This window comes from Xiphophorus maculatus, chromosome 7 (genome assembly GCF_002775205.1).
Source record: "Xiphophorus maculatus strain JP 163 A chromosome 7, X_maculatus-5.0-male, whole genome shotgun sequence".
NCBI lineage: Eukaryota > Metazoa > Chordata > Actinopteri > Cyprinodontiformes > Poeciliidae > Xiphophorus > Xiphophorus maculatus.
The window spans coordinates 7179199-7204878 of NC_036449.1; the positions used below are offsets into that span (position 1 = coordinate 7179199).

Consider the following 25680-nt stretch of genomic DNA (forward strand, 5'->3'; position numbering starts at 1 on the left):
ACTTGTAGCCTATATGGGAATCGTTACATTAGCATGGCAACCATTTCCTGTCTGCAGCTTCTGCCACCCACTCCATTCAACACAAATATGAACCTCAGAGCGCACGCTGGGGCTGATTACTGATGTTCAGCGCACATGCACCTTTCACCTGCGATGCATAACGTCTGACAACGGAGTTCCCCTGATGTGGTGAAGCGCACCACATCAGGGGCGCTTGAGTTACAAATAAAGTAGTAGAGACTGCTACATTGCAAACTACTACAGCCCTGATATGGACAGTTTATCCTAGTAAAGACTAAGGTTAAGAGTTTTATTGTACATTTCTGCAGATGAAATTTATTAGGACGGACTTGTTCACATGGCGGTTTTTAAATCCGTGCACTGTGTTTTGAAAACGATGACATGTGATGGACAAGTGTTCACTAAGATCAAAACGCAGCCGGGTAATTAAGTGTGGATTTTAATCGCATCGTTTCGTCAGATACAAACGGTGACGACGACAGTAACTTTGCTTCCATCAAAGTTTTATTTATGCGCATGTTGAAGTATCACGTTAGAAAAGGTTGATGGAACCTGCAGAATTTGAAATCATTTTGCTTTAATTTTTTTGGGGCTTTTCCGCTAAAGGTCGAGATGGAAACACACTTGCCAAATGAGTTCTGAACATTTAAGTCACTTGATAACGCGCTCGGCGTGCGCTGGAGTTGCATTTCTTTCTCTCCGGCATGTCGCGTCGCCAGTCCCAGGCAACAAGACTGAACAACTACAACTTGCCTGGCAGTAACACATTCCTGAAAAGCTCTCCGGGTTTTTCTGAGATGTTTGTAAATTGTACATTTCTGCTGTTGTCCAACCTCTATTTTTGTTTATTACAGCCGTGCTAATGTAATGCGACATCTGACAAAATTGACTAGCCTGGTTAATTCGCTCTAAACTAGTAGATGGGAACACGTCTAATTAGCATTTTCTTCTTTTATTTATTTATTTTTTTTCCTTTTTCTACAATATTTTCAAAGTTCTCTCAAAATTTGCATGACATAGCTGCTAATCGTCTTCTGAATTTTCACCTATACGAATCCGTTGGTGCCTCTTTGCAAACTTTTCACGTTTGTTTTTTGTTTTTTTTGCACTTTTACCTGTATAACTCCTAATGAGTTACGTTGTTTATTTCATCTCTAAATTGCCTTCACTGTCAAATTTAAGTGTATTAAAAATACAAGAAGATAATATTACTGAACATAATCGCTTGTATTAAGCGTTAGTATTCTAACTACAGGGGGAAATAAGCTGTTTTTTAGTCTCTGTTGTTGCAGTGATGCCCATGTTTCCCTTATTGTTTATAAAGAAATATTATCTTTCCAGTCTACATTTACAAACCACTTCCATGTGTTTTACGACAAACATGTATGTACAAGTAATTACTTTTAAAGTGTATGCTTGCATAAAAACAAGCAAATGGAGAGGGAAAAGTAACGAAAAGACTTCAAAATTGTTACTTTATGCCTTTTGTGATGTCATCAGAGGTATGGGCACTTTTGTAGGTTTTCTATTGATAAAATAATAAACTACAGCTAAATCAGGAAAGGAATTAAAAAACTGACAATGAAATATCATTCTGTAGGTGTTTAAATATATCACAAGTGAGTTTGATTGATTTTACCAAAATGTCTGGCAAGTAGCTTTAATATGTGCAAACTATATAATCCAGAAAGCCTACAACAGACCCTATTTGTATGTTTGTCTATGTTCATTAGTTCAAATGGAAACTTTGGGAGTTTTGTTGGATAAACTGATGGAGTGGATCTGTACCAACACCAAAACGTCTGAACATTCCCTCCATCTTAACTCTGTTTTTTGTTTGTGTGTGTGTGTGTTTTTTTTTTAAGTCCCAAATCTCAGCTGGACTTCTCGAAGTTCTCACAAACGGAGCGGTTATTTATGCCGCTACATGACAGGGGCGACAGGAACAGGGCTGTGGTTTTCTAATCTAACCATCGCACCAAAGCTGCCAGCTTTGATTGTGGCTTTGGTGCGATGGAGGAGGAGGAAGTCTGATGACTTCCTCCGTTTCACTGCTTCCCCCGCAGACGTCCACACACTCGCTGCAACAAGCTCCGGTCCTCTGGCCCACTTTTCATGGGGGAAGAAAAACAAAATAGCTGGAATCCGTTCGCGCTTCCTCAACCTTTCGTGAACTTAAAGGAAGTATGTCTCGGCGAGCTTGAAACGATTAGAGGAGCGGAGATTTCGGGGTAAAAAATATATAAAAAAACAGAGGCAGAGTAAGTCTTTAATTCAGCCGGTTCTAAATGGGTTAAACCATTTCCCCAGAAAGGGGGATTTCCAGACCCACCAGCTGTGAGTGTGGTCTTACCCCCAGAGGCTTTTTAAAATCCAGTTTTTCTCTTTTAGGTGATTTAATTTTCCATTCCTTCAAAACAAAAACATGAAATATCTAACTTCCGTACTCGCTTGTATTGCCATTTAAATCATCTGTTCTTGTTGGATTCCTGTTCTGTAACGGCAGAGTTCTCTACTCTGTAGACAAACTCAGTATACATTGTGCACACATTTACACTTTTTAAAAACACATTTCCCATCATACCTTCGGCATGCGTTTGTAGAGAGTGGGGGGATTTTACGTGACAGACTGGAAGGAAGTATTTGCCAGAGGTTCTCAGTTGGATTTAGATCTGGACTTTGATTGGGCTTAAGCATAAACAGCAGATTCCCCTGTATTAAGCTCCATCTATCTTCCAATCAACTCTGCCAACCTGCTGGAGAACAGCATCCCCACACCATGATGCTGCCACCATGCTGAGTTTGGAGGGACACATTTCCTCTTGTTACCCTGCAGCTATAGTTTGCATATCAGATGAAATAAGTCTACTTTGGCACCAGGGCACCTTCTACAACAGCTTTGCTGCGTCCAGCGCTTGTAGCAATCTGCAAGCAGGATTTTCTTTTTATTTTTGTGTGTGTGGTTTTAGTTTCCGTCATATTTATTCTTTATTGTTGTGTTTTATTTTGGATATTTATAATGTCTTGCAGTGCGACGTGTTCAATTCAAGTTTACTAGTCTTGGAGAGGACTAACTTGCATCATTATAGTGCTATCAGTTGAAAAATGTCTAAAAACAACAATATCATCTTTGATCGCAATAATTTCTGGGGCGATTTATCGTCCAGCACAATTTTGTTATTGTGACGGGGCTGAGTGTGAATATGTCTGCAAGGCACTGCATTTAATGACCAAATGCCTCTTTGCATGAGTCCAATAAAAACGGTGCAATAACACACTCATCAATGCTTTTCCCAGTCTTTTTTTTTTTTTTTTCCATACAGCTAATTTGAGAGCTCCTCTTTCTGGTGTGCTGCTTCCTCCTCCCCTAACGTCACGTTCAACAGCTGCAGCACCTCCGTCGGTCACCCTCCTCAGCCATTCGCTGGTCAAGAAAGCGCAGCAAATTGCCAAGTGTTGGGGATCGAGCGAACCAAAACGCAGATAAAGACACACACTCACATGCAAGTTACTGGGTCAGATTCAGTCAGAACCCACGTGGCAGACGTGGGTATGACTCACTAAATCCTGGGGAACTAAACCCAAAATGTCACGTTTAGTTTGTGTTCCAGTCCGTCTGAGCATTTCCACAAACACTCGGCTTTAATGAAACGTTTACTGCCGCCGCCGCCGGGGCCCCCGCCCCCAGTCACAAGAAGAGGAAAACAACTCCACGGAGCAGGCCAACGTCTGCTTCTCGGGGAGGGCGTGAGAGGGGAGGGGAAGGCTGGCTCCCAAAGCAACAAAAAAATCATAACCCAATGAATCCACTGTGCCTAATTAGGAGGAGGGCTTCATTGTTCAAATTATGGTGTAACAGCAGAGCGGGCAACCACAAGAACTCGCCTCGGGGCCTGCTTCACCGTGCATAAAAGCACCAAATTGAAGTCGGACTCAAAGCTCTTTCGCTTACTGCTCGTTCATACCCCCTCAGAAGCGGAGACCCGACGGACCTCGAGATTGTTCCGCGGCTGCTGACGCCGTACGGTACGGGTGCTGGGCCCGACGCGTGCGTGCGTGCGAGAGAGCTGCCCCACAGGCAGCGGTTTCAGAAAGGGTCCTGCATATTTATTCCGCTGAGTAACAGAAACAATTTTAATTGGGTTGGAAGATCCCACATTTTCCGACCCAGTTCTGCTGCAGCAGCTCCAGTTTTTTTCCACCGGCATACCGGGCTGTGTGTGCGTTGTAGAGTCGGGCAAGAAACGCAGAGAGGTCCCCACAAATGTAGCTGTAGGGCTGGGCGATGGGGACGTAAAAGTTTTATTTATTTATCACGATATTTTGTGGTAGTGTTGTGATAACGATAACTATATACTTAGTTTTTTCGTAACTATGAATGTGACCACTTATGTATGTATCCCCATACACAAATATTGCTCTTGAAAAACATTCCCATTAGTGAAACGCTTCTTTAGGACACTAGTCGCATAAAGAAGTGTGATTTATATCAGTAAACTACACACAGTGACTGCATTCAGTCATATTTTCAAATTTATAGCTATTTATTGAAGAAATAGTGAATCCAACAATCCCAACAATACGGACAGTTTTAAGAGGGTTTAAACATCATTAATTGGAATTGATCAATTGATGATAAATCAAAAGTCTTATTATGAGAAGACATTTACTTTGATAAATGAAAAGCAGTACGACAGAATCACACTCTAACCGCACTCCCCAAACCTATCTTATTCACTACTGATGCCAAAAATAGAGAAGAAAAAGTCAACATTTTCAAAATGTTACCAATTATCTTATTTTCTTCTCCTTTTCTGGGACAAGTCATTGACAGAGCTGTTTCTACCACAATCTTTTCGAACGCTGCCCGTTTTTCTTTCCAATAGGAAGTACTCCTGGCCTTCATTGCTTTAAATTATATATCATTCCTGTTCCTTTCATCTCACAGACTGGTTTCTCCCCATTAAAGAGGAGCTTTTTCTGTCCGCTGCCACCACATGCCTGCTCAGGATGGAGGATTGTTGCAAAGTAAACAACTCTCTGTAAACAGATGGGCTCTTTCTTTTGAACGTTACATGATCAACTGGATGTTATAATTGAGTTGGACTGAACTTTATGGCATTGAATCGACATTTTGTGATTTGACTGATTGATTGGTTGATGGATTGATTGATTTCAGTCAAGTTTGAAATGAAGTCTAAAATGTTGTAACTGATCTAGACCAATCTGGTATTGTTCTAAACTGAATTCACACAAATTTGGGATGTACCCATATGGAAATTTGGGCAGATTTCAATATACAGTAATAATCTTTCTATACCAATAATCAATACTATACATATTTCACTACCACTGTCACACGTTCCAAACAAAAAACTACATGCCAATCCTACTACCAAACACAAATGGCAACAAGATCAAAATAAATATGGGTTCATGATATTGGTGCAGTTTTACGAATCGGACCGGTACGGAGAGGGTAAGAAAGAATTACTAACATCCTCTGACACCAACGTTAATGCATTGTCCATCCATAATACAAATAAATACATTTTGTAACAACTTACTGAAAATTCCTTACTATTCGTTCGGAATCATGAGCCCAAATGTCTTTTTCTTTTCTTTTTTTACAAGGCAATTACCATATAGCTTGTACCACACCAAATATCGTGTGCTTTACAACATAATCAACCGAGTGATACAGGAAGGCTGCAAAATCGCTATCAAAAAGAACCGTTTGGAATGCAGTATTTGTTGAACACTGCATGCCAAATGTCATAGCTGACATTCACACAGCAAACAAATATCCAACTTTTTCATGGCGGTCTGAAAGAACTCCAGTCTTTTCACCCCAAAAAAACATCTACGTATCCAATACTTTTCAAAGCGCCTGCAGTCAGAATGGTCAGCTCGCACCTTATCCAACTTTTTCGCCTTTGACGTGAGACATGCGAGAACGCGGTGAATCCAAACAAGCAGTGGCTGAAGCCGGCGGTTCAACAGCTTTAAAGATCGATCTGTGGACGGCGGTATCCGTCATTACTTCTGTAAACGGTGCGCTGCTGTGTGACGTCTGTGTTCCTCTTTTGCGCATGTGTGTCGTGGACGTTTGCACAGAAGTCTTATTTAATAGCATTATAAACGACCACACAAAACATAAAAATAAAAAGTCGGATTTCAAGAAAATCAAAAGGGGGAACTGAACATCAAAACCTGCTGCATGACCACAAAGTTCCACATTTTGCAGGCCTTGTGATCAAAGAAAAAGTGTTTATGCCAGCTGACCAGTTCCCCACAGAAACATTAGACACATACATAATACACATACATATATAATGACATAACTGGAAGCTGCTTAGATGATGACATCAGCTGCGATAAATCCACAATTATCTCACTTACTAGCTTCCTTTAATTCATAGAGCTCAGATGTACAGCCTGTCAAATAAATCACAGGTTTGTTTTTTGTGAATGCTGTAGATATAATCTCCTGACATCTTTCCCGATTTTACAAAAAACTAAGCAATCCCTCCAGAGCTGTTATTGTTAAATAAACTACAGAAATCACTCAATCGCATCCAGAAGTGTAAAGCAGATTTCTTTAAGCACCCAGCTGTCCAACAGGCCTTTATAATCAACATAAACTCAGTCAGATCTGACTTCTTTTCCCTCATTTCCATCAGCCAACGACAGAATCCTGATGTTGCTCCTCCCTGATGGGAATCTGGGTTGCAGGAGCACCAGGTCCCCCCCCCCCCCATCGGATGCCTTCTCTGCTACATGGATGCGAGTGGATGGGCAGGCCTACATCCCCATTAAATGCAGCACGGAGCCACTAGGCGAAATGCCTGCTGGGCAATGGTGTGCACAAATGCGCAATGAAACACCGCCCACCCAATGGCGCACAAGTCGGTCAGCGTGGTAAAGGCCTGTCAAGCACGGATGGGGTTGGCCCGATCAGCCCAACGCCAAGCACGGTCTGTGGAGGGGATATTTAACTGGGGCGTGGATGAGAGAAGCAGCGAGAGAGGTGGGGGTGTCGGGAATGAGGAACTCCTAATGGAATAAAAAAATAAACTAAATAGTGTGCGTTTCTCTTTACTGTTTGCACCGCTGAATGCATAAAATAATACGGGATGGAAGAGAAGCAGCTGAGAGGCCAAAACGCTATCAGAGAGATAATCCAGGCCAGAGCGCTCCGGTCCCAGAGGAAGGAGCGGGAGGGCGGGGGTGAAGGTGGGGGGCATGGTCGGCTATAATAAACGTTTTCCTGAGGCTGAGAGAGGAAAAAATACATAGCTGCATGTTTGTGCTTCAGTTTCCGCCGGTTTGTGCTCAGGAGAGACACTGTGACACACACACACACACACACACACATACACACTGATGGAAGCTTTCACCAACCTTATACACTTGTCCATAGGTGCCATTCCCCACTACTTCCACCAACTCGAAAATCCCAGCTGGATCCTGGACATAAAACACACATAAAGAGGGGGACGTTTAATTGATCTCGTGCTCGTAATTGCATTCAGGTTCGTTTGGTGTATAAAGCCGGCAGCGCCCGGCTCGCCTCTGCTGCCAGCGGATACTAGACAAAGAAAAGCCACCGCGGGGATTGTGTCACTACGGTGCAGCACATTTATTTTCTTTATTTTAAAAAAAAACACAACGACTGCGAAGAAAGACGCGAGCGCGAGACAAACTCACCCTCAACGACGCCAGGTCTATATCCACCAGGCTCTTAGCCGGAGAGTCGTTCGCCATTTTCGCAAAAAGACGAAAAGAAGCGGTGATAAATCAGAGGAATAACGGCGTGTTTTTGGTTTCCTTCAAGTGGACGAATTGCGTCTCATCCTCGTCACGTTTCGTATTAAATCCCACGGCTGTTTTAGTCTACTCAAAGCGTTGTCCTCTGCTTCTGTAGTCCCAGACAGCTCCCTCCGCTGCTACATACCGACCGTAGAGCCTGCGCTGCTGACGGCCTGCCGGACTCGGAGTCCTGCCCGTCCTGCCCTCCCTCTCTCTGTTTGCGTGCGGGTCTCTCTACCGGGATTCTCCGCCCTCTCTCCCTCCCATTCGGTCCAGAAGTCTCTCTGTCCCTCTGTCTTCCATCGCCGCCCCAAACGGGGACAGTCCAAGGTTTGTGGAAGCCCAGAGAGAGAGACGGGAAATTATTCTCTTTGCCAGAGCCGACCCAAAATTGTAGGGGAGCCGGAGCAAAATTTGATTTTTGGGCTCTGCAGCTACCGTAGATTAATTCATATCACCTTTAAATGATCCATAAATAATAATAATTATTATTGTTGTTGTTGAATCTTTTCATTTTTACATTAAATAATGATAATAATAACGTTAATAATGATAACCTATTCATTATTATTTCCCATGTCAAACTTTAATTTCTACCAAAAACTGTGGTTGGTGATGTTGGCCTGCTATTATTTTGAACACAACGTGTACATAGCAACACTTTCACACATTTTCTTGATACACCTGACAAGAAATGCTTGAAATTCGTCGACCTCATGTTGAGAAGGACGATAAATAAAGCTGCACTGCTGCCTGTCTCTGATGTCGCATCCCAGGTGCACAAAGGACCGTGATGGCAGATCCTTTCCCCCCCACCAGCTGTTGCACTTTACAACCGTCGCTGCTCCCAAAAACAAGTTGCGTGTTTGTTACAGAACAATATTCAACTTGTTAGTTTTATGGACAGGCTGCTAGATGCGCTGTGTTCTGTGCCGTGACTAACTGTTCTACGTTCCCACACCCACATCACTGAAAGAAGAAGAAGAAGAAGAAGAGAAAGAGAGAGAGACAAACCTTTTTCCCAGCAGGATAAAAAGTTATTGCAGTCAAATTGCAGAAGAAGAAGTGCTGGTTAAAACGATAGAACTAAATGTGTACTCGTCTCACCAAGACATATATATATATATATATATATATATATATATATATATATATATATATATATATATATATATATATATATATATATATATATATAATTTGTTACACTGCAGTGACAAAAATGTGTTTCTCTATTTCTTTTTTTGCCTGTTTTTTCACACTTTTTACACATTTTACAGAACATCAAACCATTTCTGAATATTAGTCACATACCACACAAGTAAACGCAAAATGCAGTTTTTAAATGAAGATGTTTCTCTTTATCGGAGGGGGGGGAAACAACTACAATCAAGCATTTGTGTTACCTTCCGGTGAGTTTATATTTTTGTTACAGTGCTGTGGAGGAACTTTGGCCAGTTTTGTTGTCAAAATTAACTATCTTTCCCGGCAAAAGTTTGTGGCTTGTGTATGGAGAGAAAAAGAAGGATTTTGCTGCTTGTTTGGGTCAATGAAATGTAACTATGGCTGTAGCATAAAGACACTGGGTGCAGCTTACTGGGTTTATGTGCTATCATTAGTTGGAATATGTTTAGGATTTCAGGCTGGACAGACGTCTTAATTAGAGAGTGTGCTCCAGACCTATAAACTCACACACAGCTAACTTGTTAGTTGGCTCAGACTAGCGCAGGCAGTCCTGTTCCTGTTTGTAATGTTGGCGTTTGAAAGTTAGCGTCAGAACCTTTTAACTTTTTCTAAATGTAGAACATTTAATTTCTTTTGGAACATAAAAAACAAAAAGGTGTTTTGTCAGCAGTGACCACTGCTCAAGCTCTAAAGAACTCACCGGCCACTCGGTTCGTGCCGCCAGTTAGCAAACACTGCCCTCTTGCGGTGGAAGACCGGAACAAGAATAGCGGAAGTAAATTCTAACATTCACCTAGCAACAGACTCTCCTCCTCCTCTGTAATTATAATGCAGAGAAAATACCAGTGAAACTTTCTACACTTCACAAACAAGCACTTCTTTCATGGGCACTTATTTATAAACATAGTTTTTCTCCCCATAAATTCTTCATCTGGAATAACCAATATATCCTTCACAAAAATAACATTTTTTATTTTATCCTAAACGGTTCGACAATAAAATCCGTCTGGTGGCTTTGCTATTTAACAAAAAATGGGCGTTTACTCAGTTACGATGAGTTCAAACTCAAGTATAACCTCGCTGTAACTTCTAAAGAGTAGAATATTGTGTTTGATGCTGTTGCTCATGAAATATGTAAACTCTTTAGAAATAATGTTATTAAAACAATAGGCCCCAACTGAAAGTTCTGCAAGGAGCATCCAGAAACAATTAGTGATTTATTCTGGAATTGTTGCATCACAAGAAAATGTCGGAAAGAGTGTAATAACTTTATAACTTGTAATATTGATACAAAATGTTCCCTGAGGTACGAGCATATTATTTTTGGCTTTCATTGTAGGAATGCTAATGCAGACAAAAGACTGGCAATCAATCCAATTGTTATATTTGGCAAATTTCATATTCACAAATGTAAATTTTCATCATCTTCACCTTTTTTTTTTTTTTTTTTTTGCAGTTTTGGTTAAGGAAATCAAACTCTACTATTTCTGAGTATGAACAAAAAAGCTGTTAACATATGAATGTTGTAGATCTCTGAATTTTTTTAATTTTTCATGTCTGTAATATCTTCCATCCTTTTTATTTTTCATACCAATGTATTTACTATTGAAAGCTACACCCTTGGCATACATTACAATATATTGTGTTCTGTTTCTTTTTTTTCTTTGTAATTGTAAACAAAGATGATCATTACTAAAAAGAAAAAAAACCCAAAAACCTAGCAACAGACGTACCTCGTATGGATTAAGTCAGCACTCATTTACCAGAAGATCTCAAGAGAATTTGATCCAGAAATAATATTTCTATAACACTTTCTGAAATTGTTTGTCTGCTTTTCAGGAGCCAACATGTCTAAAAAGGTCCAAAAAAAATCGCCTGCTCTTTTTTTTAATAGCCCCTCGTTTTGTAAATGAAATAAACACAAAAACAAGATTTGATGGAGTTTCTTTTATTTGCAATAAAAAATAGGTACAAGAGCTCCCTTTACAAATATACTAGAGAATCGCAGCACGCTGTGAAAACCGCAGGAGTCTCAGACTTCTTGGAGGAACAGAACAACGTAGAGAAATAATGCACACTAACAATGCAACTACCTCGCGAGATGGATCGGCCTCAGCACGTGCCACTTGATAGGTACATTGCGGTTTCTAAAGTTTCTTATTTAAAACCTCACCAGTCTGCCATTTTAACACCATATTGCTTACATAAGCCAGGAACCCTCTTGTCCGCCCCCCGAATTTACGAGTAAATATGTTACTCGTAAATTCGGGTAACATATTTGTCCCACTCTTCCACTCATAATTCCTTATGAGTGGAAGAGTTTCAGACCGTTGGCACAAACCCCAATGGTATTCCTTGTGCGTGCAAATACAACTGGGGGGGCAGCTCAAGATGAATATGTCCACACGGTACCACTTACAAAAACGTCCCCCTGCGGGACGTTTGGACGCGTTAATCCACGCAAATTTAACTTGGACCCCCATTCTGCATATGTACGGCGAGGGAAACTTTACAAAACCAGTTCAAATTAAGGCGCTGACATGATTTAAAATTTTTTTTTTTTTAATGTATTTCGCAAAAAGATCTCTGCAGCTTCACTTTGAACTGAATCTTTATGCTTTTTTTTTTTTCCTTTCATCAATGTCCAAGAGGTGGTGTAAATTGCACGACTGAACAAAGGAATAACGTTTGCTTCTTCAATTAAATAATAATAATAATAAAAAACTAAGGTAGAAATTGGGCCATAATGGTGAGTTGTTTTTTTCCCCCCAAAGCAAATGTCTGAAGAAGCAAAAAAAAAAAAAAAAAATTAAATGATGCCGAATTATAAATAATAATAATAATAAAAAACAGTTTTCAAGGTTGCTTAAATATAAATAAGTCTTATTGTTTACAAGGAAACCCCCGTGGGGTGGGAATTGCATTATTATTGTGTGCAAGTTAATATTACAGACAGTAAAAGAGAAAGAAGACGATGAAGTTGTTCCTTGGAGACATTAAAAAGGCCTCTGAATTACATTGATATACATATAATTCACCCAAATTATACACACCGACACCCGGCTACAGGCAGAGCAGAGAGACACAAACAGAAGAGTACACTTACAACCTAAAACTACGTCTGTTTTGTCCCAGCGGTCTGCTACAATGGGACACAATGTGCCACTTCAGCAACGTCTGGATGAGTTTCTATCAGTCTTTCCATTACTGCAACCACAGTTTGCAGTTTTGCAAGAACGCAAGTTCTTTGATCTGTTCAAACCAGGATTAAACACGCATTTGCACGCTGTAGTCTAAAGTTTGCACTTCAACGTTGAGCTGAATCACATCCTCGCCCACGACAGCTGCCGTGACGAGAGACGCACCGAGGAATTGCCTGGTGAAAGAATTGCTGGATTTTTTGATTTTTTTTTTTAAATGTTATTGGTCCTGGCTGGTAGGAAACTCAGAAATCTGTTCTTTTTTTCGATCTCTGAACGCACCTTGCATAAAACCCTACATGCCAAGTAGCGCTACCGTCAGCGCTCTTCGGTGTGGACGTCGTCACAGAGAGAAGAAGTCTCAAGTAGTTAGCGGTAAAGTAAAAAAAAAAGAAATTGGGGAACAAAAAAAGGAAAATGAAGTCAAAATTGTCAGAAGATATTTAATAGTGAACTGAAGATTCTGTGACAGTCTCGTCTTTGGTTCAATGACGGCATCAGTTAAATTTTTTTTAAAAAAAGATTTAAAAAATGAAATAATCGGTACTGGCCAAAATCGTGATCGGTGCACCCTTAGTTTCATTATTCAGAGCTTTTACACTCCGACTTGAAACAGGCTGGATTTGGAATACATCTTGGAAATCCCGCTTCCAGGCAACTGTGCACACTTTCTCTTACACACTCTCACACACACACGCCCACACACACACACACAACGTAAAGCTGCCTCCTGCAGCAAGGCGAGAAAAAATACCTTAATGCTGTTAGTTCTATATCTGAGTCTGTAAAAACAGTATAAGAAGTTTGACCAAAAGTGAAAACTGGCAACAGAATTTGGCTCGGTGCGTCTGTCGTCATGACATCGTCCTCAGCTACACGCCAAACACCTGGCCTGGTTTTGGCTCGGTCAGGAATACTTAAAGTGAGGGAGCAGTTGCTGGTTCTTCTACAAGGAAATTTGTTGAACGTATTTTGCTAAAGTTAGTAAGGCGGGAGGGGGGGAATGGGAAAAGGAGGAAAACGTTCAGTACATTCATCATATATGTTGTTATACAAAAAAAACCTGTTTTTGCACAATTTTTCAGCACATTTCTGTAGTGGGCCGTCTCCTGTTCCCCTCTCTGGTGAGTACTGCTTAGTGTGCGGAAGCAGGGGAATCGTTATTCATCCTGAAGCTGCTTTGCTTTCGATGTTTCTGCAAGTTGTTAATTCAATGAAAATGTCTGGCACATCCTTACAAAAACGATGTGATGATGACTCAAGTTTTTTTGTTTTTTTTCCCCCCCACAACGAACCTGATGCCATCCGCAGAAAGATGTGCTCTGAAGGGCTACATGGTCATCAACATCTCAGAGTGGACCGACTCGGGACTAAAAAAAGCGAACCGAAAAGTAAACGGGTGGAGTCAAACGGCGACGGCGTGAAGGGAAGTCAGACTTCTGAACTGCATAGACGCCCGAGCTGGTCGAAACGAGGCCGAATCACCGCGGCCTCTTGCGGGTGACGAAGATGAGGACCCTTCGGATGGCGATGAGGCGGTCCTTGAGGGAGTTCATGGCCAGGATGGTGAGCTGGGCTCGGTTCTCCAGCGGAAGGACGGCGAGGAGCCACCAGCACCAGGCCGGGCCTTCGGGAACCGCCTGGAAGGGGAACAAAGCCAAACACAGACACCGTTAAATGCTGGGGACGCACCGATCCGCTTCCATTACCGATATCGGAGGTCCAGTATCGGCCGATTCGATACTGAAAACCGGTGCTCAACTGACTTTAAAAGTTTCTTTTTAAAAACGCCGACATAAATGTACTGAATTGCTAATTTATTTGATAACTCTGCACCAGAACAACACAATTGAGGCTTCACACGTTTGGTCGTAGCATGTAAAAGCAACACAAATCTAATTTGTTCAGCTTTAATTTGTTAGGAGTGTAGCAACCAATGTTAGATAAACAATGTAGAAACTGAGGCAGAAAAAAAAAAACCCTGTAGCAAACCTTTCAAATGTTTCAGAGAGTGCAATCAGGAATTCTACATATAATGTCAAATTAATAATAAAGCATGATGTCACCCAGAGCACAAAGCGTAGAATTAGACTGAATAGATCCGCTCTCATGGATCGGGCACATTGTCACCAATATCTAATCTAGAATTTTTTCAATATCAGAAGCGATATTGAAAAAAAAATATTGGTCCAATATACTAATATTGAATTGGTGCGTCTTTATTAAATACCTCAGTTCTCAACAGGTATGCATCATGAGCAGAAGTATTCAAAGCCCTTTTATTTTTATTTTGCATTTTTGGGGGGAGGGGGGGGGGGGGGTCAATCAAAAAGTAGTGCATAAGTGAACAAAAAAAAATTGAGGCATGTTTTTCTATTTTTAAAATAATAAAAAAAATCTGAGGACAACAGTTTGCATTACAACTTATCAAGCAGACTTTTCTTTTTTTGATCAGTAAAACGTTTTTAAAACACTGAGTAGGCTACTTTTAAGCTAGTTTGGTCGTTTTTCAAGCTAGAAACTAGACCAAAATGACTTGTGTTTTTGCAGTGTAGTCCATTAAAACCAGTAACATACAGCTCTGTTCGAGTGGAAAAGGCATAATTAGAAGGTTTTCCCAACCTGTGGGTCCGGATCTTTACTGGGAAGATGTCCAAAGTGGCTGAGGATCTGACTCTTCATGTTGTCCTTCAGCGACGTGAACCAGTTGTTGGCCTGATCGTACACAGAGTCGTGCAGCTTCAGAAGCTCCACCAGCTCCTCCCCCTCAACCTGATTAAAGAGACAGTTTTTCATTTTCATATAGAGCAACAGAACAAACATCACTTGGACAATTACTGATTAAAAAGTGGATTTGTTTAAACATAAACCGATCTACAGATCATCTAAAAAGCGCGCGTTTTCTCGACTTTAAAAAAAAAAAGAAGCTTCTATTGAGATTTTGAAGTGTGAGATCAGAACTACTCCAGAAATGATCAGAGAGCTCACCTTCCTGTCCTCCAGGTACTCGATCTTAGCGGTGTTGTAGCCGTCTCTCTGTCCGTGGCTGAGGACCTTGAACCGAGAAACTCCGATAGTGTCGACCACAGAGCGGCCGTCGGGAAAGAACTTGACGTCGCGCACCTGCAAAACAGTCCAACCAATCAAGTCTGCGTCGCGTGAAGTATGAGGAGAGTCTGCAAAGTGAACAGGATTTTGGAGATGGATTTTTTGGGAAAAGCTGTCCACCGACCTCCAGCATGCAGCCGTAGTCGGCGAAGCCCTTGAGCTCGTCGGCGATGCACATGCCGAACTGCTTGGTGCCCGTCTCCATGGAGCGGCGAATCATGAGGCGGTAGCGCGGCTCAAAGACGTGAAGCGGGCAGGGGATGGTGGGGAAGGCCATGGTGCACACAAAGATGGGCACTTCCTGGTTCAAACTGCAAAACACAATACACAAGAAATGATTACCACTAAATGCAGATTTTGGTTTTAGTCCCAAAGGTTTAAAAATCTTGTAAAGGCTCCATTTAAAACCAAAGACAGTTGCAGGGAATCAACAACTATGCAAGTTTATTTTTAGGGAGCTCACGTAGATTGAAAAACAAAACGAAGAAAAAGAGTTTCTAATATTCCTCCTTTGTAATTCTTGTCAGGAAGAACATTGTTTACTGATTGGAAAGTTTGCAACCTATAGCCTGGGTGTGCTTTGGTTGCCAGGATACAATGTTTGGATCAATACCAATGCAAAGACAAAGAATGATCATCTTTAAACTTTAACATTTTTTCTCCAAGCTGCTGTTCTCAAATTGAATTAACTACATATATTAACCCTTTCATGCTTTCAGGTGTTTGTGATTTGTGGAAAACTAACTTAGACAGCTCCTTCATTTCCTCCTCATGGATTTTCTTCCGCTCTGCCAGCTCGTCTCCAAGGTAACGCTGTAGGACTTCCTCCATCAGAAAGGTCTTCTTGTAACCTCTGCTAGCAAGAAACTGTAACAAAACACAGAGAACATGTTACTCCTTCCATACCAAGATCATAGTTTCATACTTTTGTTCATTCCCTTAGACAGGATGGCTGCAAAGGTTTTATGAAATTACGTCTTTTTCAGAGCTCTGAATTTCAAATACAAAATACTGAGGTTCACTAGAAATGTATGAGTGAGAAGGGAGGAAGAAAAAAAGAGAGAACAATAAAACAAAGAGAAAGGAGAAAGAGGGAAAGAGAAAAAAGAAAAAGAAAGCAAAACAGAAGGAAAGCGAATAAGCAAATAAGCAAGAGTGAAAAAAAAGAGCGAAAGAAAAATAAGAGTAAAAGAACAAATTTTTTTTTAAATATAAATGATGGAAAAAAGAAAAAAAGGAAGAAAGGGCAAAAAAGACGTGAAGCAAAAGAAAGAACAAAAAAGCAAAAGACTGAAAGAAAGAAAAGAATTAAAGAACAAATGAGTGGAAAACAGAGTGAACAAAAAACAGAGTAAAAGAAAGTAAGAGCAAAAGAAAAAGAGCAAAACTAAGAAAAATTAAAAAAGAAGGAGCAGGTAAGAAAGACACAAAGGGTAAAATAAAAAAAAACTAAAGCGAAAGAAAGAGAAATTAGTTCTGGAAAGACAGGATTTTTTTTTAAATCCCACATTTTTTCAAGCTGCACAGCACCATCTGCAGCTGATGCTAGTTTTCCGTTCAGCGTAGCTCAGCTGTGTACCTCAGACAGATTCTCCTTGCACAGAGGGCAGTTGGGGTTGTGGTCCAAACAGCGCTCCAGACATTTGAGGCAGAAGGTGTGACCACAGGGAGTAGCCACAGGCTCGTAGAACAATCTGAAGCACAATGCAGAAGATAAAAAAAAAGAAAAGCAAACAGTTAACCTTCAACTGGCAAAACTGTCCACTCTATTTGCCTGTTTGAAGCTAAAGAAAAAATCTTTGCATCTCATTGTTAAATTTGCAGCATATGATGAAAAGTAAACTGTACTAACCTCATGCAGAGTGAACACTCCAGGTCTCCACTGTCCAGTAAATCAACAGGAACCACTCTGCCTCCGCAAACTGAAGCCGTCTGAAACGCCTTTACATCGTCTGGAGAAAAACAACAATGATCGTTTTTTTTTTTTAAAGACAAAATGTCCTCTGGTGTCTTAGTGCACCATAATACATGTGCAACAGTTTTTCATAGCACTGCTCCTGCTTGGTTCTCTAAAATGTGAAGCGTTTTCTCCACTTAGTTACATTCAAGCTTAAACTGTTGGATCCAATGAAAGGAAACACGTTACTGCACATTTAAAAGCCGCAAAAAGCAGCATCTTTTATCTGAAAATCCAATGAATGCAGTTCATATAAGAAGCCACAAGAGGGCGCTCCGACATAACAGTTTCTCTGTTTTTTTTTGGGGGGGGGGGGGCTTGTTTACAGCTTGAGATGACCAAACTGGACAAAATGACACATCTGTCAAGTTGATAAAACCACCTACTAAATTCTTTTTAGTTTAATTATTTCGTTATTTCATTCTAAACTTCTAAATAAATCCCATCCTTATGAAGCAGAACATGTGTGTAAAAGCAAATATGTTGCATCAGGTTGAGAATGTCACAATAAGTAATTAATCGAATAAGTTTAAAGTGAACTAGATCATTTTCCTCCTCCTGATTAATATTTTTTGGAGGGCAGTTTTGTTGATCCATTTCATTTATGGCTTTGGTTGTGTATATATGTATATATATATATTTATTTATTTTTTGCTCGTTTTTGGTTGTTATGATTTATTTTGAATATTTAAAGTATCTTCCCATTCCAGTATTAAGCGTCCTTTACAAAATTAAAAAGCATTGGTCTTTTTAGAGGATGAACTTGCATTATTATGCCACTCTCAATATATTACTTGAAATTGGTCTCAAAACATTATCATTTATCAAGAATAATAAGACAATTTATCACCCAGTAAAACTTGTTATGGTGACAGGCCTCTGTCAGGTTGCCATGGGATTTTCTCCTACCAGGTTTGGAGAGCTTGGACGGAGGGTTGAAAGGTGCGGCGGCTCCGTCGCCGCTGTGCTTCCTTTTCAGGCCTCCGTGGGGCGCCGGCAGTGAAGCCAAAATGTTCGCCAGACTTTTGGAGCTACCTTCCCCTGCTGCCAGGTCCGACTTAGCGGGAGACATGGGAGAAAGCTCGGAAGACGGTCCGTCCACAGGGGAGCTTTTTGCTACGCTGAACTCTGAATCCTGCAAATGAGGCAGAATGAGAAGCTGCAGAGTGAGTTTAAGTGTCCTCGTGTCAAACTGAGACGTAAATGTGCAGGATTTTAAAAGAAACGGAAATGTGTCGACGGCTGCACTGTGCGCGCATTAACCTGCGAGGAGCAGCCTGGTTTCTGTGTCAGCGGCCTCAGCGACTGGAGCAGGGCGGGGGGTTTGATCAGGCGGGTGGCCAGCCCGCCCTGCAGGGGGTGCAGCGGCGTGGGCATGTCCTCGTTCTCGAACACGGAGGAGAACACTGCGCTGAGCACCTGCAAACACGCAAACAAAACCGAAGCAACTCAATCAGTTAGGTGGGATGAGACGAACGGCGACCAGCTGCTTTGTTGCTATTAAGTCGTTTGTCTGACCTTCTGAGCCTCCAGCTTCACTTTGGTCCAGTCCGGCTTCAGCGCCAGACATAGGAGGTATTCCTGCAAGGCCTCGTCGTTCCGGTCGGCTTTACTCAACGCCGTGGCTTTAAGGCAGTGAGCCTGAAACGCACAAGAAAAATTCAGCTACTGCAACACTTTTCATACTTATCCACACCTGGACAAAAAAGCTCTTTATGCACCCAACTGTGTCATCGACATCAATTACGAAATGGAAACTCACCTTTGTCCATAGCGGTTTTAACCTGCACAGACTGTTGGCATCCTGCACCGCCTGGTTGAAGTTCCTCATCTCCATGTGCAGTTCAGCCCGTTGACATAGCAGGCTGCCTGAAGAGGGCGCTGTAGACACAGGAATAAAAAAAGACAAAAAAACAAAACACAGAGCAATGTCAGACAGCGTTCCATGGGATAAACCTTTTTTCTAGGTCAGACAAGTGAGGCAATAAAGCGACAAAGTGGAGCGTCACCAGCTTGGGACATTGTGTACAGACCATTACAATATCTGAGTCAAAGTAAATAACATTCGCCCTCTTTTAAAAAAAGAAATACGCGGAATAAAATCAACCTAATATTATGTAGGATCAATCTGATTATGGTACCACTTTAAGAGCTGAATTCAAAAGATTTAACATTTGTGTTGTTAACCATCTGTGCTCAGATACAGGTACTTCTATTCTAAAACCAGAATAGCTGGTGAACAACTGGCTCGGCATGTAGTGACTCTGCTGAATTAGTTTATGATGCGTGCAGACAGAAGAATTCACGTGTCCCAAATAAAAAGTGACTACACGTATTTTGGAACAACAAACAACATCTGATTGATACTGTACTTCCTCTTGTACACAGCTGAAAGCAGAGAGGCTACATACCAGTGTGCATAAACGCTTCCTTCAAAGTCAAAAGCTCACACACTTCTCTTTAGTGTTAGATTCATTCAGTTGAACTGTGTGACTCGTGTCAATGTTTGGGGTATTCTCTGACAAACACCTCAATAATTTCCAGGAATTTTGGCCCATTTCCCTCCCTCCTCCAAACACAACTGGTGTGAGTGAGTCAGGCTTGGAAGCGGCCTTGCACTCAAACACCTTATTTTATCTCTGCCAATTAATTTGGGGCAAAGGTCAAAGCTTTGGTGGCCTCTCTAAAACGCTGATTTGTTTTTCTTGTATTGGTCATTTTGTAGCCAATTAGCCAACCTGGTCAGCGTTTAGCTTCCCATCTGATGTTGCTTCAATATTTCCGCGTAATAGACTTTCCTCATGAAGGTATTAATTATATGAAGCGCTTATAACACAGTTCCACCCAGGCTACATGCGACACCAAAAGGCCTCCTGCTGCCTGTACTGGGGAAACAGAGGCTTGAGGTGACAAAGCTTCCTTCTGTCACGCAAAGCAGACAGAAGGAATGAATCAATATTGATACGCAAACTGAAATATCTACATCCCTGCCATCGGGATGCTCAAGTAGCTCCGATTTAAGGCTTCAACCAATCACTCTCCAACAACCGAGGCTAGCATAAGATGGTGGCCACCGGAAACGCAGATCGTGGATTTTAGAGTAACCTAGATATTCAGCCAAGAGCTGCTCAGAGTGGAACGCATCGCGTTACAATTGTGACCCATTCAGTGTCGAGTTAAATGATCGGATGGCACCGATCAGCAGAGTCCCGCCACAACGTTGGTGGTGTAAAAAATAAACTTTATCTTGCTAACATGTCAAGTTCAATTTGGTTTGCTTGTCGTTCTATTGAGCGACTCCTTTTTATTAATAGCACAGCAGTCTGAGGTTTCCTTAACATAGCAGCGGCTAGTAGGCTGCTCTCACAACACCGCCACATGACAATGCAGCGACGACACAATGGACTGCGCTTCTAAAAACAAACCCCATGTTGACACAGCTAGAATTTTATTAGCACCAGGAACAAGGATTCAATTTTTTTTTTTTTTAAGCCATAAATTCTTTTTATGATCACTAACAAATGGATGCACTCACCCCCTCCAAGTGATAAATCCTTATCTATGATTTAGAGTACATTACATTACATTATCACCTTCTTCCGGGGGGCAGTCCATTTCCTGTTTGCACAAGCATGACCTTTTATGGATAAAATTACAATCAAATCTTTTTATGCTACCTAGATTCAAGAGAAGATCTGAAGCTTCTTAAAAGCGATGCTTTTGATAAAATTACACCTCAAAGGTCTATTATTACAAGAGGTCTGATGTCTTCGACTACAAGCAGCTGACTCACTGAGGCAGTCACAGGTTAAAAGGCATTATTCAAAGAGAAGCAAGCGCAGCATGACGACGGAAATATAAAACAGTCTGTAAACATGGTAAAAAGGGTTGAAAAAGAATAATGTAGAAACGCAATGCTCTGTACGAAAGCCATCTTCTTCTGTACAATCTCTTTTTAAGATTTTTAAGGCCAAATTGATCTTTATTACCAAACAGGAAATGGGAAGAGAAAGGACTACTATATCCGGTGGTTGGGTGTTAGAGCAGTCATTCATCTAGCAGCTTGTCGTGTTTTTGAGTAAAAAATATGTTTAAAGTTCACAGGAAATTTGAAAATATCATCTGATAATTGTGCTATTGGAAGGTTTGAAGATTAACACCAACTATAAGGTCTTAAAAAAATGCAAACATTTTAAAAAGACTGAATAAATAAATAAATTAACAAATAAATAAGCCATGCTTAGCCTGGTGGAGGCACAAGAAAAGCCTGGTGGCCCACCAGGCTTATAATACACCTCTCATTGCCTACAAGAAATGAGCCAACTGCTGTATCAAGATATCCATTTAATATATCATAGCTTTCACTTAAAAACTAACAAACAAACAAAAAAACATTTGAGATTTTATTGTTAGAATTTCGCAAATATTATTTGGGTTATCAAAGTGTGAGAATCGCACACTGGCCCATTCCTACTACTTTTACTTCCTCTGAAGTCCATTTCCTTTCCTACCAACGTACAGTCTCTGTTAAAGAGGTATAAATAGCCCAAATAAAAGGAATACTTTAGGCAAAAGATGCATTTTTATGTCTGGCACAGTTACACCCATGCTATATGAGACAGCAGAAGGCCTCCTGCTGTCTGTATTGGGAAAACAGAAACTGGCAGTGACAACACTGTGAACGCACTCCATCCTTCTGTCACCCAGAGGTCTTCATAACACAGAAGGCATGAATCAATATTGATACGGAGAGGAAAATATCTGCAGTAGTGCCAACACAGAGCTGGAAGACATTCATTTTAGGCTTCAACTCCAGGCACCTAAGAGGGAAAACTGTTGAAAAAATCAATAATTTTAACATATATATATATATATATATAGGCCAGATGTAGGGAGGGTTTCAGCTCAGATTTTCTCTGGCTATTCAAATTGTGCAACGTGAGCCCCGCCCGGGCCTGTGGTTACCGAGGCATACTGGCACTCTTTATATAATGCCAGAACATAGGAGAACATTCTGCATTTTGGCTCAGCAGCTTTACAAATTATTTAAAAAACAAAACAACAACAATGCTGAAAATGAACAGCATACAGCACATATCTGTAAAGTTATTTCGATAAGAAGGTGCAGCATTTACATGTTATGAAAGCTGTTTTCTAGCTGTTATCCAACACAGCTTGTGAAACACTCCTACAAGAGAGCAGTGAGGCTGACTTTTTTTTTTTGTCTCTCATAACCAAAAATAAAGTCACATTTGCTACAAGACCAGGTGAAAAGTGGTATAATGACGTTTTGTAAAGGGTAAGTAGGATAACTAAGTAACTGGCATCAATAAAAAAAAGCCTATCTTCTAAAAATAGAAGATATGATATGAATGAGGGCCTGATGAGCATTATGAGACTCGTGCTACTTAGGTAACGAAGGACAGTGCGTCACATAACGAACCAGCAGAAGGGCGCCAACTATCGTTGACACGAGGAAGTTGCACTAAAAGTAGGTCACTTCAGCTTTTATTGCAAGGTATACATGCAAAAAAAAAAAAAAAGAGAGAGAGAAAAAGTTGTACACTTACCTAAATCTACTGCTGCGTTATACCGCTCCAAGGCGTCCGCCAGGTTCTGTTTACTCCACAAAACTTCCCCCTCGATCCACATTTTCCTGGCTTTGCTCTCAGTTTCAAACAGTTTGTCCAGCAGGCCGCTGAGGACGACGTTAACTCTCCGGTCGCCTTTGCTCGGCTTCTGTTTACAGCTTATGCAATATTTGACGGCGTCGTCCTCCACGCAGCGCTTACAGAAAGTGTGGCCGCACTCCAAAGTCGCGGGCTCTTGCAGCAGACACTTGCAGAGGCGACAGGAAAACAAATCCAGCGCTTCGTCTTCTTCGCATTCCCCGTCGTTATGAGCCCCGTCCTGTCCGCCGTCGCTTTTAGTCTGCCCGTTTAGGGTCACGGGAAGGCCCAGCTCTTTCCCGCGGAGCGTCCGGGCGATGGTATCCACCAGGACGAGTAGCTCCTCCGGGCGCAGCTTGCCCAGGTTGGCCGCCGTGCAGTACGCCTCCAGCGCTTCTGATATCCGCCCGGCGCGGGCGAGAGAGTCGCCCTTCCGCAGACACAAGCCCCGGTCCGGCTGCTGGAGGTCTGCGAGCTGGGAGCTGTAGATCTCTACGGCCAGGTTAAAGTCCCCAGCCCGGCTGGCCTCCTCGGCCACCTCAAGCATTTCGGGGCAGAGCCCCGCGGCTCCAGGGTTGGAGAGCGGGTGGAGGAGCAGGTCGCCCTGGTGAGGCAGAACTCCCGTCTCCATCTTCTCTCCTCACAGTGATTTAAATATATATATATATATACACACACAAGACGCTCAATGTTGGTCTGAGCAAAGCAGATAAAGTTCTCTACTATTATATTTCACCTTGTTCCCAAAATGTTCATTTAAAAGTTTTGATCCTAAAACAGACCGCCACTCCGACTGCCTCGCAATGACGGCCATTGGAGCAAGGTTGAGGCTTTTTTCAATCTATGTGACATAAAAAATTTTTTTTAAAAATCCCCCAAAAATATAACAATAAATTAGAGTACAGGCTACGGTTTCTCAGAAAGAGCACTCTTTAACCACTCCATCTCAATTATGCTACCCACTACTAAAAAGAAAAATCGCACTTTTAAGGGGCATTAAATTTGCCCCAGAGGTGTTTTGTTACTAAATCCTTTAAGCTGAACCGAAGTGGAAAAACTTATTCAGCACCTGGTCACGAGCACAAAAAGTAACTAATAGTTGAATATCAAAGTCATGTCCGATAATTGAGTTACCTGAACAAAATCAGTTTGAATTCAATAAACATTAGCTGCAGATCTACGAGCCTGCTGTGTTTATATAAGACAGCCAGGGAGCTTTAGCTAACGTAGATTAGCTAACACCGACTGCTCCTTTACCGCTCGCCGAACTCCTCAAACGAACTCTGTCAGACACAATATTCCCAAATCCTTGTCCGTTAACGACTCCGGTAATCACAGCTCTCGGCGAAAAACCGAAAAAACACGAGTTAAACCAAAGGTTCCGCCGAGGAGAACCGTCTTGTCTGCTCGCTAACTGTGTCCGGCAGCTAAAGCTGCTTTGGATTTCATATACAATTCGCCGAAGCAGGGGCAAGACACCACGTGACGCGCGAGAAGCGTTCCTATTGGCTCGTTATGTGGCTCACTTATATAACTTCATAATATTGTATAACCCCTCGCTGACAGCAGTGAATGGCTTGTTTTGGGGTTTGGCAGAATAAGTTCGCAGTTATTTGGTGTGGAGCGGTTCCACGCGTGATTTTACAGCACGACACTTCTGTGCAAACCAGGAGAAAGCGTCGTGTTTGCTGTGGTTCACGCAGTTCGCCCCTTGAATCAGGGACACAGTTGTTCTGGTTGTGGGGTTGATTCATTGTTTTATGTAATGTTTTATGTAAGCGCAGCGTCAGTTCTTATTTTGTTGTGAAAAAGCTGAAGACATATCGTGGTTCTGGCTTTAAAGAAAAATGATCAAAGCCCTGAAAGTTTTCAAAACCACAGAAACTAGTTACCAAAATAGTTGTGACCCAAGTATGGAGTACAAAAAGTGCCACAATTCAATACATGTCAAGTTAATATTTGTTGAAATGACTATTACATTTATGCTTTAGATAAATAAATGCTTCTATAATACTGTGTTATTTATCAGTTTACAAAACACAGTTAAATAATTTAAGAGTTAAATATTTTAATGTACAACACACATTGTGGATTTATATTACCCAGCACATCTTTCAAACAAGTTGACAGACAGACAGATAGATAGATAGATAAATAGACATTATGTTTTGACATTGCATACGACTGCTTGTACCTAATCTTTGGATACTTAGTTACTTTAAAATACTAAATTATTTTAATTTTTGTGTTATTTTCAGCCTGCTGTAAAATATCTGATTGGAAAGACACTCATTGGTAAATATAATCTGCTCATTTTAATTTGACTAAATATTTAAAGATTCCACAAATTTTAAACTTCTATCTAATAGCCATTTCTGAAGAGTCCAGATCGTTAAATGGACAGAATCAGTACACCAGACAACATTTTATATATGTATATAAATAAAGTCCTTATAAGGGACTTGTCCCAATTCCTCAAAATAGACTAAAGTTGTCACTGAATATGTGCAGTGGTCCAGTTTTTGTGATCTGCTGCGAAGTAAAGCATTTGCCATTCCTCCCAGAGTTAGAAATGATTTGCACAACAGGCTAAACACGATGTCCTGAATTAGTTCTCATTTTAAACTTCGCACACGCAAAACTCTGGTTTTAGCTGACTGTGCAATCAAAGAGTTTCTAGGAAAATCTTTATTCTTCAGCCTTGACTCTAAAGCAGCGTTTCCCAACC

General features: G+C 41.2%; 2 protein-coding genes across 8 annotated transcripts in view; both read right to left on the bottom strand.

Annotated features, from left to right (window-relative positions):
• The window catches only part of LOC102222986 (mitogen-activated protein kinase kinase kinase kinase 4-like), a 104228-nt gene extending 96043 nt beyond the window's left edge, over positions 1 to 8185 (bottom strand). For 3 of the 7 annotated variants that reach the window (XM_023337104.1, XM_023337106.1, XM_023337107.1), the window contains exons 1-2: positions 7732 to 8183; positions 7426 to 7491 (exon numbers count right to left, since the gene is read on the bottom strand). In XM_023337104.1, the coding sequence (XP_023192872.1) occupies positions 7426 to 7491; positions 7732 to 7788 (123 nt within the window). In that variant the 5' untranslated portion in view covers positions 7789 to 8183. Of the gene's footprint in view, positions 1 to 7425; positions 7492 to 7731 lie in introns of all 7 variants that reach the window. The other 4 variants (XM_023337102.1, XM_023337101.1, XM_023337103.1 and 1 more) reach the window with 2 other exon arrangements.
• Positions 8186 to 10950: 2765 nt separating this feature from the next.
• lonrf2 (LON peptidase N-terminal domain and ring finger 2) lies at positions 10951 to 24405 on the bottom strand. The gene is made up of 12 exons (XM_005812566.3): positions 22854 to 24405; positions 19046 to 19164; positions 18802 to 18924; positions 18547 to 18702; positions 18193 to 18418; positions 17179 to 17278; positions 16906 to 17020; positions 16072 to 16193; positions 15451 to 15637; positions 15207 to 15341; positions 14841 to 14990; positions 10951 to 13858 (listed from the first exon to the last, which is right to left on the bottom strand). The coding sequence occupies exons 1-12, from the start codon at positions 23581 to 23583 to the stop codon at positions 13700 to 13702; spliced, it is 2322 nt and encodes a 773-aa protein (XP_005812623.1). The 5' UTR covers positions 23584 to 24405; the 3' UTR covers positions 10951 to 13699.
• Positions 24406 to 25680: the final 1275 nt, after the last annotated feature.

Excerpts from the sequence above, each read along its gene's own strand:
- lonrf2 (XM_005812566.3), bottom strand. The coding sequence starts at position 23,583 with ATGGAGACGGGAGTTCTGCCTCACCAGGGCGACCTGCTCCTCCACCCG. Across the intron at positions 17,021-17,178 it reads GAGTGTTCACTCTGCATGAG|ATTGTTCTACGAGCCTGTGG; the intron begins GTTAGTACAGTT and ends ATTGTGCTTCAG. Across the intron at positions 15,342-15,450 it reads ACTACGGCTGCATGCTGGAG|GTGCGCGACGTCAAGTTCTT; the intron begins GTCGGTGGACAG and ends ACTGTTTTGCAG.